The sequence below is a fragment of the Periplaneta americana genome, chromosome 11, assembly GCF_040183065.1.
Source record: "Periplaneta americana isolate PAMFEO1 chromosome 11, P.americana_PAMFEO1_priV1, whole genome shotgun sequence".
Taxonomy (NCBI): Eukaryota; Metazoa; Arthropoda; class Insecta; order Blattodea; family Blattidae; genus Periplaneta; species Periplaneta americana.
Window position 1 is genome coordinate 179,126,231 of NC_091127.1, and position 14,864 is coordinate 179,141,094.

At 33.3% G+C, this 14,864-nt stretch overlaps 1 protein-coding gene across 4 annotated transcripts in view; it reads right to left on the bottom strand.

The window, feature by feature from the left end:
* Nucleotides 1-14,864, bottom strand: part of brun (trafficking protein particle complex subunit brun) — a 55,432-nt gene that overhangs the window by 20,017 nt on the left and 20,551 nt on the right. For 3 of the 4 annotated variants that reach the window (XM_069840570.1, XM_069840568.1, XM_069840569.1), the window contains exons 6-13: nt 13,034-13,174; nt 11,676-11,874; nt 10,431-10,701; nt 9,253-9,395; nt 5,716-5,801; nt 3,423-3,549; nt 2,290-2,402; nt 1,969-2,066 (exon numbers count right to left, since the gene is read on the bottom strand). In XM_069840570.1, the coding sequence (XP_069696671.1) occupies nt 1,969-2,066; nt 2,290-2,402; nt 3,423-3,549; nt 5,716-5,801; nt 9,253-9,395; nt 10,431-10,701; nt 11,676-11,874; nt 13,034-13,174 (1,178 nt within the window). The remainder of the gene's footprint in view (nt 1-1,968; nt 2,067-2,289; nt 2,403-3,422; nt 3,550-5,715; nt 5,802-9,252; nt 9,396-10,430; nt 10,702-11,675; nt 11,875-13,033; nt 13,175-14,864) is intronic. The other variant, XM_069840571.1, reaches the window with a different exon arrangement.

The window sequence follows — 14,864 nt, forward strand, 5'->3', positions numbered from 1 at the left end:
TTTTATATTATGGAAGTTATATCATCTACATGCTAACCCCCAAACTGTGGTTAGTCAGTCTATATGACCTAGCAGGGAGAATTGTCAGACAACCTCACTGACCATATACCTTCTTCACCACATAGAATATGTTTATGCATGTAATAGCAGGTCAGTATGCTGAAATTAATGGCATTTTCTTCATTTTTGGTGGAACACTTATACCACTGTGACTTGGTCCCTTGTTTGTTTAAAAACAGGTTGTTCCACGATGAGGATGGGAATTGAATTGGAGAGGTTATGGAAAGCACTTCACTGCGCCTTGCTATCAGGTCCAGATAATACACATCCTGAGTTTCTTAAAAATCTTGGAAAACTGCTAACAAGAACTTTTAAAACTTTGTAACTTATCTTGGAAAACTACAGTGCTTTCTGAATGAAAGAAAGAAATAATCATTCCCATTCTTAAAAAGACAAACATGTATTTGAAAATAAAAGTTATGGACCCATTTCACTTACTAGTAATATTGCAGAAGTCGTGGAAAAAATGGTATCAAACAGACTGAATTGGTACTTGGAATCCAAGAATTTAATGTGTTCATGAAGGAAGATTTTCAGAAGGGAAGGGAGTGAAGTGCTCTAATTTGTGGCCTGTGTCCCTTTTTTATCTTACAAAGAGTAATCATGCCCTGCTTTGGTTCAAAAAGTTGTGATCAACTTACGTTCAACATTTCCTATATCGTTTTGCATGTACCTTCAAATGTTTAAAAACAGTATTTCAATATACTGACAAATATTTAATATTTAAGGAGAAAAATTCGCTCCGGCACTGGGGATCGAACCCGGGTCCTTGGTTCTATGTACTAAGCGCTCTGACCACTGGGCTACGCCGAATTCAATCCACAGCACCGGATCGAATCCTCCTCCTTCAATGTTTCCCTTTCGTGGCCTGACTCTAAGTTAGGCATATATGTTGACGTATATGTTCAGTGTCAACTGCCATTATACTAGGAGCGCACTCAGCTGAGTGACTTGTTTGGCCGGGATTCCGCAGTTACGTGCACAGTAATCTGTACAAATATATGCACTGCAGCTATGAGAATATTATAGATTTATTAATTTGTCCTACAGAATAATATCTGTAATATTGATAACTAATATTTAAGGAGAAAAATTCGCTCTGGCGCCGGGGATCGAACCCGGGTTCTTGGTTTTACGTACCAAGCGCTCTGACCACTGAGCTACACCGAATTCAATCCACAGCACCGGACCGAATCCTCCTCCTTCAATGTTTCCCTTTATTCTGTAGGACAAATTAATAAAGTAAATCTATAATATTCTCATAGCTGCAGTGCATATATTTGTACAGATTACTGTGCATATAACTGCGGAATCCCGGCCAAACAAGTCACTCAGCTGAGTGCGCTCCTAGTAGAATGGCAGTTGACACTGAACAAATACGTCAACATATATACCTAACTTGGAGTCAGGCCACAAAGAGAAAACATTGAAGGAGGAGGATTCGGTCCGGTGCTATGGATTGAATTCGGCATAGCTCAGTGGTCAGAGCGCTTGGTACATAGAACCAAGGACCTGGGTTCGATCCCCGGCGCCGGAGCGAATTTTTCTCCTTAAATATTAATTGTCAATATTACAGATATTATTCTGTAGGACAAATTAATAAATCTATAATATTGACAAATATTTGTTTCCAATTGCAGGATTTTGAGTTTTACATAGCAAAGAAGATTGCCTCCATGCGGTGATCCCAGGGTAATTTCTCAGTACAAGCCTACAAGCCTAAGGAAATGGCACTTGTTAGTTGTCAAATATATGGCTAACAAATAAAGCAATGATCATGTTGAAATGAACATGTTCAGCAATTTGTAGCAATGATAAAACTTATACTATGTTTATTCACTGATAAAATTTATACTGTCATTGTCACATAATAATATCAATACATGCAATGTTAAAGAAAATTTTTACCTCTCGCCAGCATACAAGGTTATGTTTGTGCTTGTTACTACAGTAAGCATGTCACTTATAGATCCTGATGATGCACTTTTCGGTAAAGATGTCAATACCTGCAAACATGAAACAATATTTAACTTACATGTCAAGAAGAAATATCTGTTTATTTCAATTGTCCTCAATTGTTTTTTCCATTTGTTACATGTAAAATTTTATTCACCATTCGACTATATGAATCATGTAATTCTAAGTAAGTAATTTAAATGAAGGAAAGAAAAAAATGAATGTCTGAAAAAGAATGAACCCCAGTTACAGCTCCATACAAAAGTATCATACCTGCATTTTTGGGAGAGCTGGTATGACATCTACTGAATATTGTGGATGTGGAAACCCACCAATGTGACGAAGCCTACAATTGGACTTCACACCAAGAGTATGAGTAGAATAACCTGGAATTAATATAATATAATATTAATATTTAGCATATGCTTACATTTTGGTTCAAAAAGAAAGGCAAGTAAAAATCAATTGAAGAAATGAAAAATTAGATGAGATCCAAGACATGCAACAGTACCTATGAATAAACAAAATAAAAAACAAAGGTGTCCTGCAATAATGGTAGCTGAGAAAATAGAAATAAAAGTGAAATACATACATACATATATCGATATTGCACACAGATTACTTTCAAAGACTGGAGCAAGGCCAATTTTAGTTAAAATGATCAATATATGGGTGAAAGATGAAATGCCATTGGAAATTATAAGAAGGGACTAACTACGAATGATCTATCTTTGGAGGACCCTAATACAAACATAATAATATTATACATTAGGAACATGTAACAATAAGGAACAATTAACTCTTCAAAAAGCTAAGAGATCTTTGCACAGAAGAAAATATTTTCAAAATATGCTACTAGTGCTGCAAAATGGTACTAAGGCGGGCCACAAAAGTGCAAAAATTGACTAAGTACCCCAAAGTGAGAATAGTTCATAAGTCATAAGACTCATAAGACAGTGCATATTAGGCCTACCACTTTATGTAGCTGAAACTGCACATCATCTAATCAAATGGGGTTCGATCCCAGAAAATTTCTCGAGATTTTTGTTGATAAAGCAGTTCTGAAGTAGGTTTTCTCAATTTCCTGTCATTCTTCATTGAGCCATTATTACCATTACATCATCTCATAATCATTTATGTTTAAAAGGGATGCTACATAAAAGATTACAATTGCAATAATAGCACAATAAACTGAAATTTTTTCATGAAAGGTCAATAGTTACTTCACATAACATTAGTTTTGGCATTTTATACAGATTTCATCTGAGCATGTTATAATCTTAAAATACAGAAATTCTCAGTAAGAACAGGTTTTTACTTTAGTCTATCTTGTATTATCTATGTACACAATAGAAAAAAAAAGAATGCTTAATCTCAGAGTTTTCAAAAACAATATTGCAACTAACCCAGTATTTCCAATTCGCCTGGTTCCTTAGGTGTTCCAGACAAAATAACTGGATGAGGGCCAGATTCTAGTGGCAGAGACAGAGAAGAGGGCAGGCTTTCAAATACAGATCCATTTGTGAGGAGTCTCTACAACAATGAACATTTTATATACACAGAGTTCCACATATTTTTAAAAGAAGAACTGTGGTTTTTCCTTAGGAAGAGGTTTTATGTACACTATTTACAACATCAGTGAAGAATCTTTAAGTAGTATTAACGGAATTCAACTTGACATCTGCTATCATATATGCTTTGCAATCAAATGTTTTCTTTCCATTTCTTCTTTCATTAAATTTTCTAATGATACTTGGTGCTTTATTAGAACATGTCTATATATGAGCAGTAAACTGAAATAACAAGATATAATAGCCACATTGAATTTGGTCCCATTCTCCCACTTGATAACAAGGGTATTTTTCAATTAGAATTTGTCGTTCCTTGTCCACAAACAAAGACAATGCAAAATTGGATTCCTTTGATCAACTATTATGTAACAATTCGAAGTAGTTCATAAAAAAAACTTTTTCCTGCATAAATCAGCAATGCAGTTCTATATCTGTGATGTTTGGTCAAAACGCAACTCCAAAAAACTTATGAGATATAAGCATTTTTATTTTCACTTTTCCTATACAAATCATAATTCTAGAAGAAATGTCGGAAGGAAGTAAAATAGGGAGAGGAGTATGACAATGATGCCCTTTATCACCTACCCAGTTCAACATCTACTTGGAGGATTTACTGAAGAACTTTTTTAGAACATGGGAGGGGTGATAGTATGAGGAAGAATAATAAAGTACGTAAGATTTGCTGATGAAATAGCATTGTTAGCAAAGAGGAGACTATGCTAAGGAATATGTTACTGTAGTTAAATGACAGCTGTAAGCAGTATGGGATGAAGATAAATGCAAACAAGACGAAGACCATGGTTGTCGCAAGAAAAATAAAGAAGGTAAACCTGCGAATTCTAAATGAGGCAGTAGAGCAAGTGAACAGCTACAAATACTTGGGATGTACTATAAGCAGTAACAGAGCTGCTGCCAGGAAGTCAAAAGGAGGATAGCAATGGTCAAGGAAGCTTTTAATTGAAAAAGAAGTATCTTCTGCGGAAAATGAACTAAGGAAGAGATTACTGAAATGCTTTGTGTGGAGTGTGGCATTGTATGGGGAAGAAACATGGACATTACGACGAAGTGAAAAGAAGTGACTAGAATCATTTGAAATGTGGATATGGAGAAGAATGGAACATGTGAAGTGGACAGACAGAATAATAAATGAAGCTGTGTTGGAAAGAGTGGATGAAGAAAGAATGATGCTGAAACTGATCAGTAAGAGGAAAAGGAATTAGTTGGGTCACTGGCTGAGAAGAAACTCCCTACTGAAGGATGCACTGGAAGGAATGGTGAATGGGGAAGAGTTCGAGGCAAAAGAAAATATCAGATGATAGATGACATTAAGATATATGGATCATATGAGGAGACAAAGAGGAAGGCAGAAAATGGGAAAGATTGGAGAAAGCTGGGTTTGCAGTGAAAGACCTGTCCTTGGGCAGAACACTGAATGAATGAATCTTGCTTTTATGCATCACACTAGTCTCAATTTATAGGTGTGACGTACAGTTTTTACTGTCAGTGTGAAAACTCTAGTTAGAATCATAATATATATATATATATATATATATATATATATGCAGTAAATCGTCATTCCTAAGAAACAATCGATGTTCTTATATAGCAGTAATTCTCAATTCATCATGGTGAAACCTGGAACCATCTATTCATTAAAAGTGTGAACAGAAACTCAGAAAACAATTTATAGAAATTATCAAATGAACAGTAAGAAATATAGCAAAGAGAGTAAGAGAAGCTGTGTTTGAAACTACAAAATTAGGGACAATAATGTAACATTAAATTCTTAGAGGAGTTTCGAAACAAAGATACTAATGGATCAGTATACATCACAAATAGCTGAATATAAAATTATTTCAATTGCAATAGATGATATTTCAAAATAAAGTTGGTCTGGAAGATGAAGGCATAGTTGCTCCAATACTTATTTGTCAATAAAGAGATTAACATTTTAAAAAACGAAAATGTGATCAACCCTGCACTATCGTCTCATATATATTAATAATATTATCATCATTCTGAAGAATTAGGTCATAAATTATAAATTACGAATACATTACGTATTCCTCTTACAAATAACTAGTATATTATATATTCGATCAAGATCTGTAAAAAAAAAAAAACTCACCATATTCAACACTTTCAACTCAAATGGTAGAGGATTATACAGTTCCATGGCAACTTCACATATATCTCCCTCAACCCATAAATAATCTGGAAGTGTGAAAATCATTAAATATTATTTGATATCTGTACTAGAATATAACAAAGTTACGTTGAACAATTTTATTCAATTCACATTTTGAAAATATACGAGTCTTTCCATTGCTTTTGAACTACAATTTTGTTATTGGTTTCCATTTCCTTCATAAATATCATTTCCCCCTAAAATAACTTGCAACAAACTACTAATAAAATTCATTAATTTTCGTCTGTTGCTGAACTGCAGTTGACCACGAGGGTTCAGAACACAAATGAATTGTGCAACTGTTATACAGTTTAACAATGTATTTAATATTTATAATAATAAATTCAGATATATAAAAATTTCATTTCTGAAAGGAAGAAAAAACAAAAGAAACTGGAAAACTCAGACATTTTGAAAATGTGAATTAATAAAATCATTATATGTAGCAATATACGGTAAAGTGTCTGAAACCACACTGTGTGTAAAAATTCGACTATTGTACTTATAATATTTGCCAGAAATTTAAGAACTAGAGGATATCGTCATGAAGCACTAGTTCTCTTAAGACATTAAATAGCATGGTAGAAGTGTTGTCATGTAACATACAAATGTATAAAGATAATTCCCACATCAGTGTTATTTTCATCAAATTTTACAGTCAAATTGCAAAAGAGGTAAGATGAAAAGACTATGGCTATGATACTGTTATAATTTAGAATGATATGGTTTAAAGTTTTTCTTTCACTTGTTTCTATAGTTTAGGTAAAGAAGTTTACAAAATATTGTATAGCAGCCTTTACCATGTAGGATGCTGCATCTGTTATTAACAGCAACACATTATCATTCCGAATGCCATCAGGCCACAATAGTCTCAAAGACTGGTCAAACAGTTTGCTATCGTTTAGTACTGGTAGTTAGCTTTGTCCAACTACTCACAATGTAGTGGAAATGGTTGTCCAGGGTTCCCTGCTTCCAAAACTCCTACAATAACGTCGCCTATATATCGTCTCACAGTATCTGTGGTTTCATCTATAGATACTATATGTTTCCTTCTTCAATCCTTTTCCTTATTTCTCGCAATGTTGTGTTGTAGTACCTTGCAACTTAGGTTTTTCTTAACGTTCTGGGATCTGGAACTGATTTTCCGGTCTCCTATTCTAAGAGTGTGCGCAACTTTGGATAGTTCAATTTGTTCAGTGGAATATCGGTACATACAAATGCTGTACACAATTTCTCAGAAAATGGCGAAAATGTTGAACAAGTTTCCTCCAGAAGTATCTGTTGTAGGCCACGGTTTCTTTTATCTTCAAGTTGCTACAGACCATGTTTGTTTCTCTTGCAACACATGTTGTTCAGCCATAAACTTTTTTTCGGCAGAAACTCACACAACACAAACTTTGCAAAACAATATTGACCCATCAGTGGAAAAAATATTTTCTCCACATTGTGAAACAAATTGTTTTAATTTAACAACTGCATTTTCTTTCACTTTCCGCATCTTACTGTTTTACTGGTCAACAAAATACCTCACTCAACTCTTATAACAGTCCTTCCGGTCTACCTGAAGAGAAGGAACAATGAACAGACGTGGATGAGTTCATTATGCACATTCCTTAAAACTGGGGGAAGCAGGTACTGCTTATACCATGTTTCCTTGAAAAAGTAGTCGAGTTAAAAATACTCATTCCTTGAAAAATAGGAGTAGCAGTTATGTTGCAACTCTGCTTTGTTTCCTGTGGACGTTATTTGCTTGTAAAGTTATAATAGACAAGCATTAAAAACAGAAATAATAATGAAAAATACAAAATATAACGAAATGTAACATTTTATAGAAAACTATAAAAAAAATGTCGAAAATGATCTAAAAATGCCAAAAATGACCTATCTCTTGAAAATGACGAAAAATGCTGCAACAAGTTGCCCTTATTTAATCAATTAATCATGATACATATTTGTATATATGTTGTTGTTGTTTTCTAATGCCAGGCGTTTGACAATAAAGTCATTTGACCTCTTGCACTCCAATATTTTTCAAAGATATTATCATGACCAGCCACTGAAGCACAGATTTTGAGGTGTTCCGAATCCATTTCTTGGTTTGAGTTGCACAATGGGCAGTTAGGGGACTGATATATTTCAATTCTATGCAGGTGTTTGGCAAAAACAATCATGGCCTGTTGCCAATCTAAATGCAGCTACAGACGATTTTCGTGGTAAATTGGGAATTAACTGTGGATTTTGATGAAGGGAGTTCCATTTTTTCCCTTGGGATTGAGTTATCAAATTTTGTTTGTTGAAGTCTAAGTATGTAGATTTAATAAATCTCTTCACAGAGTAATACGTAGATTTAGTAACAGGTCTGTAAGTAGCAGTGCTGCCCTTCTTTGCTAAAGCATCCGCATTCTCGTTTCCCAGGATTCCACAATAGAATGGTATCCATTAGAATACAATTCTTTTATTGAGTGATATTAATTGAGAGAGCATTTTAGTTATTTCTGCTGTTTGAGATGAAGGTGTGTGTTTAGAGACGATTGATAGAATAGCTGCTTTGGAGTCTGACAATATAACTACATTCCTAAATTTATTGATGTGGCATAGAAGATTCCTGAGACTTTCACTTATTGCAATGATTTCACCATCAAAACTTGTTGTTCCATATCCAAGAGATCAATAAAGGGAGAAGAGACAGCACGTAACACCTGCACCTGCACCTGCATATATTTGTATATATTCGAGATCTTACAACCTTCAGATAAAAAAGATGCAAAATCATCAAATGCCTTGCTCTAATCATCATATAAGTGTAATAAACGAAAAATATATACCCGAAATAAATTAACATGGAAAGTAAACACGAATAATTGTGACAAGCGCGCAAGTGTGAAAGTTACAAAAAGAAGCTTTACTGTATTATTATTTAACATTAGCACAAAAGGATTCAGAATATATTTGATGAAGCATTCAGCATTAATTGAAACATTAGATAAATTTATCTAATTATGCGATTTGCACATCATATGAGAACACCAATCTTCATATAATGAAGTGAAATTTCGTAAATAACATGGTGATTTTGCGTGGTAAGTTTGATATTCTGATATTTTGTGAATTAACACATTCATGCAGGATAAACTATGTCTCAATCAAAAACATTAATAGACAAGGCTCTAGCTCAATATCATAAAGGCTTATAAAAATCAGTTACAATACTGTACTGTACTGTATTGTTTCTAAGACAATGTTATTTTGTTGTTGTTTTGGAGCTTTTTCTTACAGGTATGTTGTATAAAATTGTGTTGTGAAGGCGGTGATGTCATAAAATACTAGTTGCTAGGTAACCTTTCCTGGCACCAGTGCCAGAATTATGCCAAACTGTGCACGATTTATAGCATCATAACAAGCAATGTTTTAATGCTAGGATTGCATAAAGGGTTCTTATTACTACTACGACTAGTTTTGTCTTCATTGAAATATTACCCATTTTACTGCTTGTCACAACATTTTTTCTCTCCAAAGATCCAAAATGGATTGGAGTAAACAAGAATGGTCCAGAATCCTCCTTAAGTTTCTCGATTTTTTGTGGTCGAAGTTGTGGTTCCAGATTCTGCAGGGCGAAACTCCTAATTAAAAAAAATACATCATGAATTAAAACCAACAACATGTGTTACACCTCTGATTGAGGTTCTGGCTCATATGTACATCTATTATCAGTATTATCAGGCAGTGCATCTCACTTGACAATATGTTTCAGAGGAAGAACTATTGTTTGTATGCTTCTGATGTTTGATTAGTGTAACATGTAGCTAATTGGCGATGTATGTAATGGAAGGGGAAAGAAACTGGCCACACTACCCCATTATCTTCTGATCTAGTTGCCCCATAAGTGGTGCCTTATTGGTATCACTTGTGAGGTTCAGACCTGTCTTCGGACAGCTGATTAAACAACATGTGTTAACAAAAATATGACTATATTAACACAATCACACTTTCATTTTCTAGACACTGAAGTTATTATAACAAAAAATGTTACATACAGACATATTAAATTACAAAACATCCAGACATTTTTAATGCACAATAGAATAATAATTATAGTATCCAAAACAATTATTTACTTTATTTCTGGGTACTATACTAAGAGTGTCCAAGTTGTATGAAAATTACCTTGCCACACAACCCATTTATGTGTCCTACCAATATAAATTAAAATAAACACTTCTGACCCAATTTGATACGAATTTGTATATAAAATATCCTTAAATTGATAAGATATATTTATACACAAAAGCTTATTCATTGTGTCTCGAAAGATAATTTACTGCATGCATCATAATTGTTCATAAGCACTAACTCACCACCACTTATCACCAGTAAAAATATGGTTAGTTCCAAATGAAATTATATTTCTAATGCTCCTACGTGTGGTCACAGCACATAAGGTCTATGCAAAATAAGAAGGAATATGGGCTCAAATAATGTGCAATGAGTCATATGACAGTGTTGCTGCACTCTAATTCAACTTTTTTTTTTTGTTTTACTACTTAATATGTTCTTTATTGTTTAATGTATATTTAATGAAGTTAATATGTATTTTTGTAATAAATGATATTGATTGATAAACGTGAAGAAAAAAAATACCACAGAAAAAAAGATACCTTATCTGAGGTAAATTTGTGAGATTAGCTGGTGGTATGACTACACCAGAATTTAAAACTAATGGGACAGGAGCTCCCTCACACTGGGATGCCAACATCTGCAGTTGTGCTGCCAAGTCTCGTTGTTCAGCAGGCAGCAGATGGTCCCACATGGTTTGTAATAAAAACGTCATGTGTCGAGTGGCTAAAGCTGAATGACCCATCCGTCGGGCAGCCACCACTAACTCTTGTAAAAGCTGAATTTGTAAGGCAGGCCAGCCTTGTAATCCATCTGAAAGATCATTCAACCTTCATTATTTTTTATGTCCATTTAATGTACTGCACATAACTGAATTCATTACATAAACAAAATTTATATCATTACATGAAATATTGTGGAAATTTTCTGAAGTTACATGTAGCTAATTTGATTATTTTAATTGAAATTTCACTTTCAGCATTTGCAACTCAAACTAGATGTTTTTGCCTACCAGATTCTTTTCACAATTTTCGGGCACAATATCAATATATGAAAAAACTACCTTTAACATTTCTGTTAATTTGCCATTCACTTGTAGGACTACTGTTTTTAAACACCTTAAGTTCCTATTTATTGCATGCAAAATAACGGTAAAAATAGTCATAAATATAACACTATTCATCAGAGCTCTTTATTTTTTTTAGTGATTAAGCTTTAAAATAAAAGGGAATGGTTACTCTAGAGTAAATCTTTCCCCTTAAATAATTTTTGGATTTAAACATAATTTAAATTTACTCTAGAGTAACCAGTCTCTTCTAATTTTAAAGCTTAACGCGTATATACACCACTAAAAAAAAAGAGCTCTGATAAATAGTATTCCATTTATGACTACTTGAAGATATGATATTTTTACCATTATTTTGCATGCAATAAGTAGGAGAAAGAATTAAAAGAAAAAGAAAGGTAAAGAATTAAAATACCCATTCTATTTACACATTAAAAATCAAGGAGAGTACTATCAATATCTTAACAAAATCCTGCATTTTTTTTACATTTAATACCAAATACAAAACATAAAAATAATCAAATAAGTAGACTGTTACCAGTTTTAACCTTGATTTTATATATATATATATATACATATATATACAGCATGTCGAATGCATGATCAGAATGACAAACTTAAATCAAAGTTTAACTCATTTATCAACTAATTCTTTATCTTCATTCCATTTTATGAAATGCAAAATGAACGACATGCATAGTTCTATTACAAAGCTCCAAACCTTTGGGAAATTCTGTAGGATCGAGAGTCAACTTGTGCCCTGCAAGTGCCTGTAACATTAACTGGTAGCACTGAGACCAATTAGGCTGCGGATTTTGAGCAGAAACGTGGCGAGTGGCAGCCAATCTTCTGCAGAAAGATGCCTTACGATGAAAACCAATTTGGGTATACAGATCTGATAAACTTGTGAATCGTTGTATCTGTAAAAGATGACAATGTTAAAAAAAAAAAAAAAACTTAGACAAGCATAAAACTATTAAATATGTGGCAACTGCTTCAATTTTTCTTTATTAAATATTCATACTGAAGGACTAAATTTAAAGTAGAACCAGTGTTGAAACCTAAACAAATATGCTAGTTTAGTGATAAAAGGGGTAACAGATAAATTGAAATATAAAACTGGCAGGACAGATAAAATTCTGAAATACTTATTACAATCTACGGTTCACCTTTACAATACATTCACTCTGCAAATAACACTATACTTCATTCCCATTTGTAAAACTACTGCCAATACTCATTCATCGTCAATGATAGTTGTTCAAAATAAAGTTGCATGTAAGTATGAGGGGAGTCAACATTACCCATTTGCTTAGCTCAGCTTCAAGAAGACTTGGATTTCATTTAGATCGAAAGTCGTCTATGCCATCAATTATTACATAGAGAAGATAAGAGCTATTTCCTAAAGCTCGACATTGCAACATATCAGGAGTGAGTCTCTCTCTCTCAACTGCCAAGAGTCAGAGGGAGAGAGAAACGAGAGAGGGAAAGAAGAGAAGATGGAGGAAGAGGGGAAAGTAATGGAAGGAGAGAGAGGGAGTAGGAAAGAGAGAGGATGGATGCCATAGACACTCATACAATATCGCCATCCTCAGTGTTCTTTTGGTTACAATGCTTGTCGTTAGGTCCAAGGTTCGTGGTTCAAACCTGATAAAAGGTAATGAATTTTTAAGGATAACAAATATTTTTAAATTAGAGTAAATCTAAAAATATTGAGAATAGGACCCATGTTTATATGAAATTTTTTACTCAGAATGTCTTCAGAAATAAGCTCTGTAAGTGGCGGTATACCAAGTAGCAATACTACTGTACAGTGCAAAAAATTTCATCCCTACTGATGAATTTTATTGCGTCCAGTCAATAGATATCACTGTTAAACGCGAATTATTGAACAAATTACTTGAGGTTACAAAATATCGTAATATGCTTGTTATGTCATCAAAGTTTTTAAATAGTCAGTCAGTTATTTTAGTAGATATACACAAAATAAAATACACAGATATATACCATTATTTTTTCCATGAATAGGAAGCGAGCAATACAAAAATAATTAACATCTTTTAATTGCAATCAACTTACCTTTTCTATTTCACTTAGTGTAAGATTAATAAAAACGACATTCTGGAGAAATGTTGATGCTTGTAGAGTGCATCCCTGTTCAACAGCAATCCGTGCAGCTTTGAAACATGCTTCCATCTCAATTATACCAGCATTCAAGTACTATAATGAAAATGAAATGGCATAATTAAAAGCCGTAAGACCTGTGCAGATTTGAAACAATGAAATATAACAATTACAGATAAATTATAATGATTCAACTGTTAAACATATATGTAAGATAAATGTTTACTGGTTACAAGTCTTGAAAGACAAATGGGAGTGGAATAAAATTCTTTGCTTTCATGAACTCAGGATTACAAGGAATAGGTACATATAAAATGTGAAAATTTTCATAATGAAAATTAACGTCAAAATAAATTGCTCAATTTTATATCATCATCATCATCATCATCATCATCATCATCATCATCATCATCATCATCATCAACAACAACAACATCATCCAAACAAGTATAAGGCCCAAGGCTCGTTAGTCTCAGGCAGGCATTCTGGTCCACCTTTTTTTGGACGGCCTAAAGATCTCTTCCTTTGAGGACGATATTGAAGCATGACTTTTGGAAGTCTATTCCGATTCATTTGTTGGACATGGTTTCTCCACTGCAGCTGGTACTTGTTTATAAACTGTGAGAGATTTGAATTGAAGTTAGTGAAAATAATTTTCATATCATAAAATGTAACTAAGGTTCCATAAATTCATTATCCTTCAACGATAGCAGTTCTGGAATTAAAATTTTCCAAATACGAATAATAATGCTCAGAAAACGAGACTATGATGATATTAGTCTTAACAAAGGACGAGAAAGTGCATGACAATCTGTCAATATAACATAAAATAACAGAAAAAAAAAAAAAAAACAACAAGGAAAGAACACTTTCTACACTAAAAAAAAAATGGTAAATAAAAGCTACTGCCATTAAGTACAAGGAATTTGTTTAGTTTTAATATTAAACATAATAACAGTTATAACTCTTGTTGCAAGGTAATAGTAACTGCATTTCTTTCTTTCAGTAACATCAAAAGGAAGTAATAACTGAAAGTAAAGTTAATAAACTTATAAAAGGAATCCATAAAATTACTATTTAAATAATCACCATATTTTTTCCAATACCTCACGCACTTTTTTCCCGAAATACACAAGTAAAAAATTCGGGTGCGCGGCTTATTTGAAATTAAGTTGGCAATATTGCCTGATCTTTCTTCCGTGCAATTTCTAAGGTGGTAGTACATGCTATTATCTTCCTGCGTGTGTATTTCAATTGTTAACATTATTAAATGGCATTGGAATTAGCAGTGTGTGTGTCAGAATCAACTTCAAGTGTGGTAAGTGCAAAGTTTGTGTGTTTTACATTTTCAATGGGTTCGTGATGCATATCCAAAACTATAATTAAAACTTCATAAAAATATACTGCTTAAGACATGGCCTCTGAAGCTTTCATATTTTTTTTGCTCAATTTATTTGTAAATTTGTTAAGAATACTTGAAAAACTAAATTAAATTGGAACTGGATACACAGATTTGAGTCATAACATTTTTTCAGACGGCATTGATAAAGCATCAACTGAATGAAATATATTATTTAAAAAAAATACCGTATTTTCTCGAATACCCATACCTTGAATAAGCCTTGAATAAGCATTCTCCAAGCTATACTATACACCAATAGTGTTGTTGTTCAATAAAGACTGGCATTAGTGTTGTGAAGTATTTATTTACAAAGATTACAATTTCACACTTTTTTCTCCTTCAATATATTCTCCACCCATTACAATACACTTGTGCCACACCATT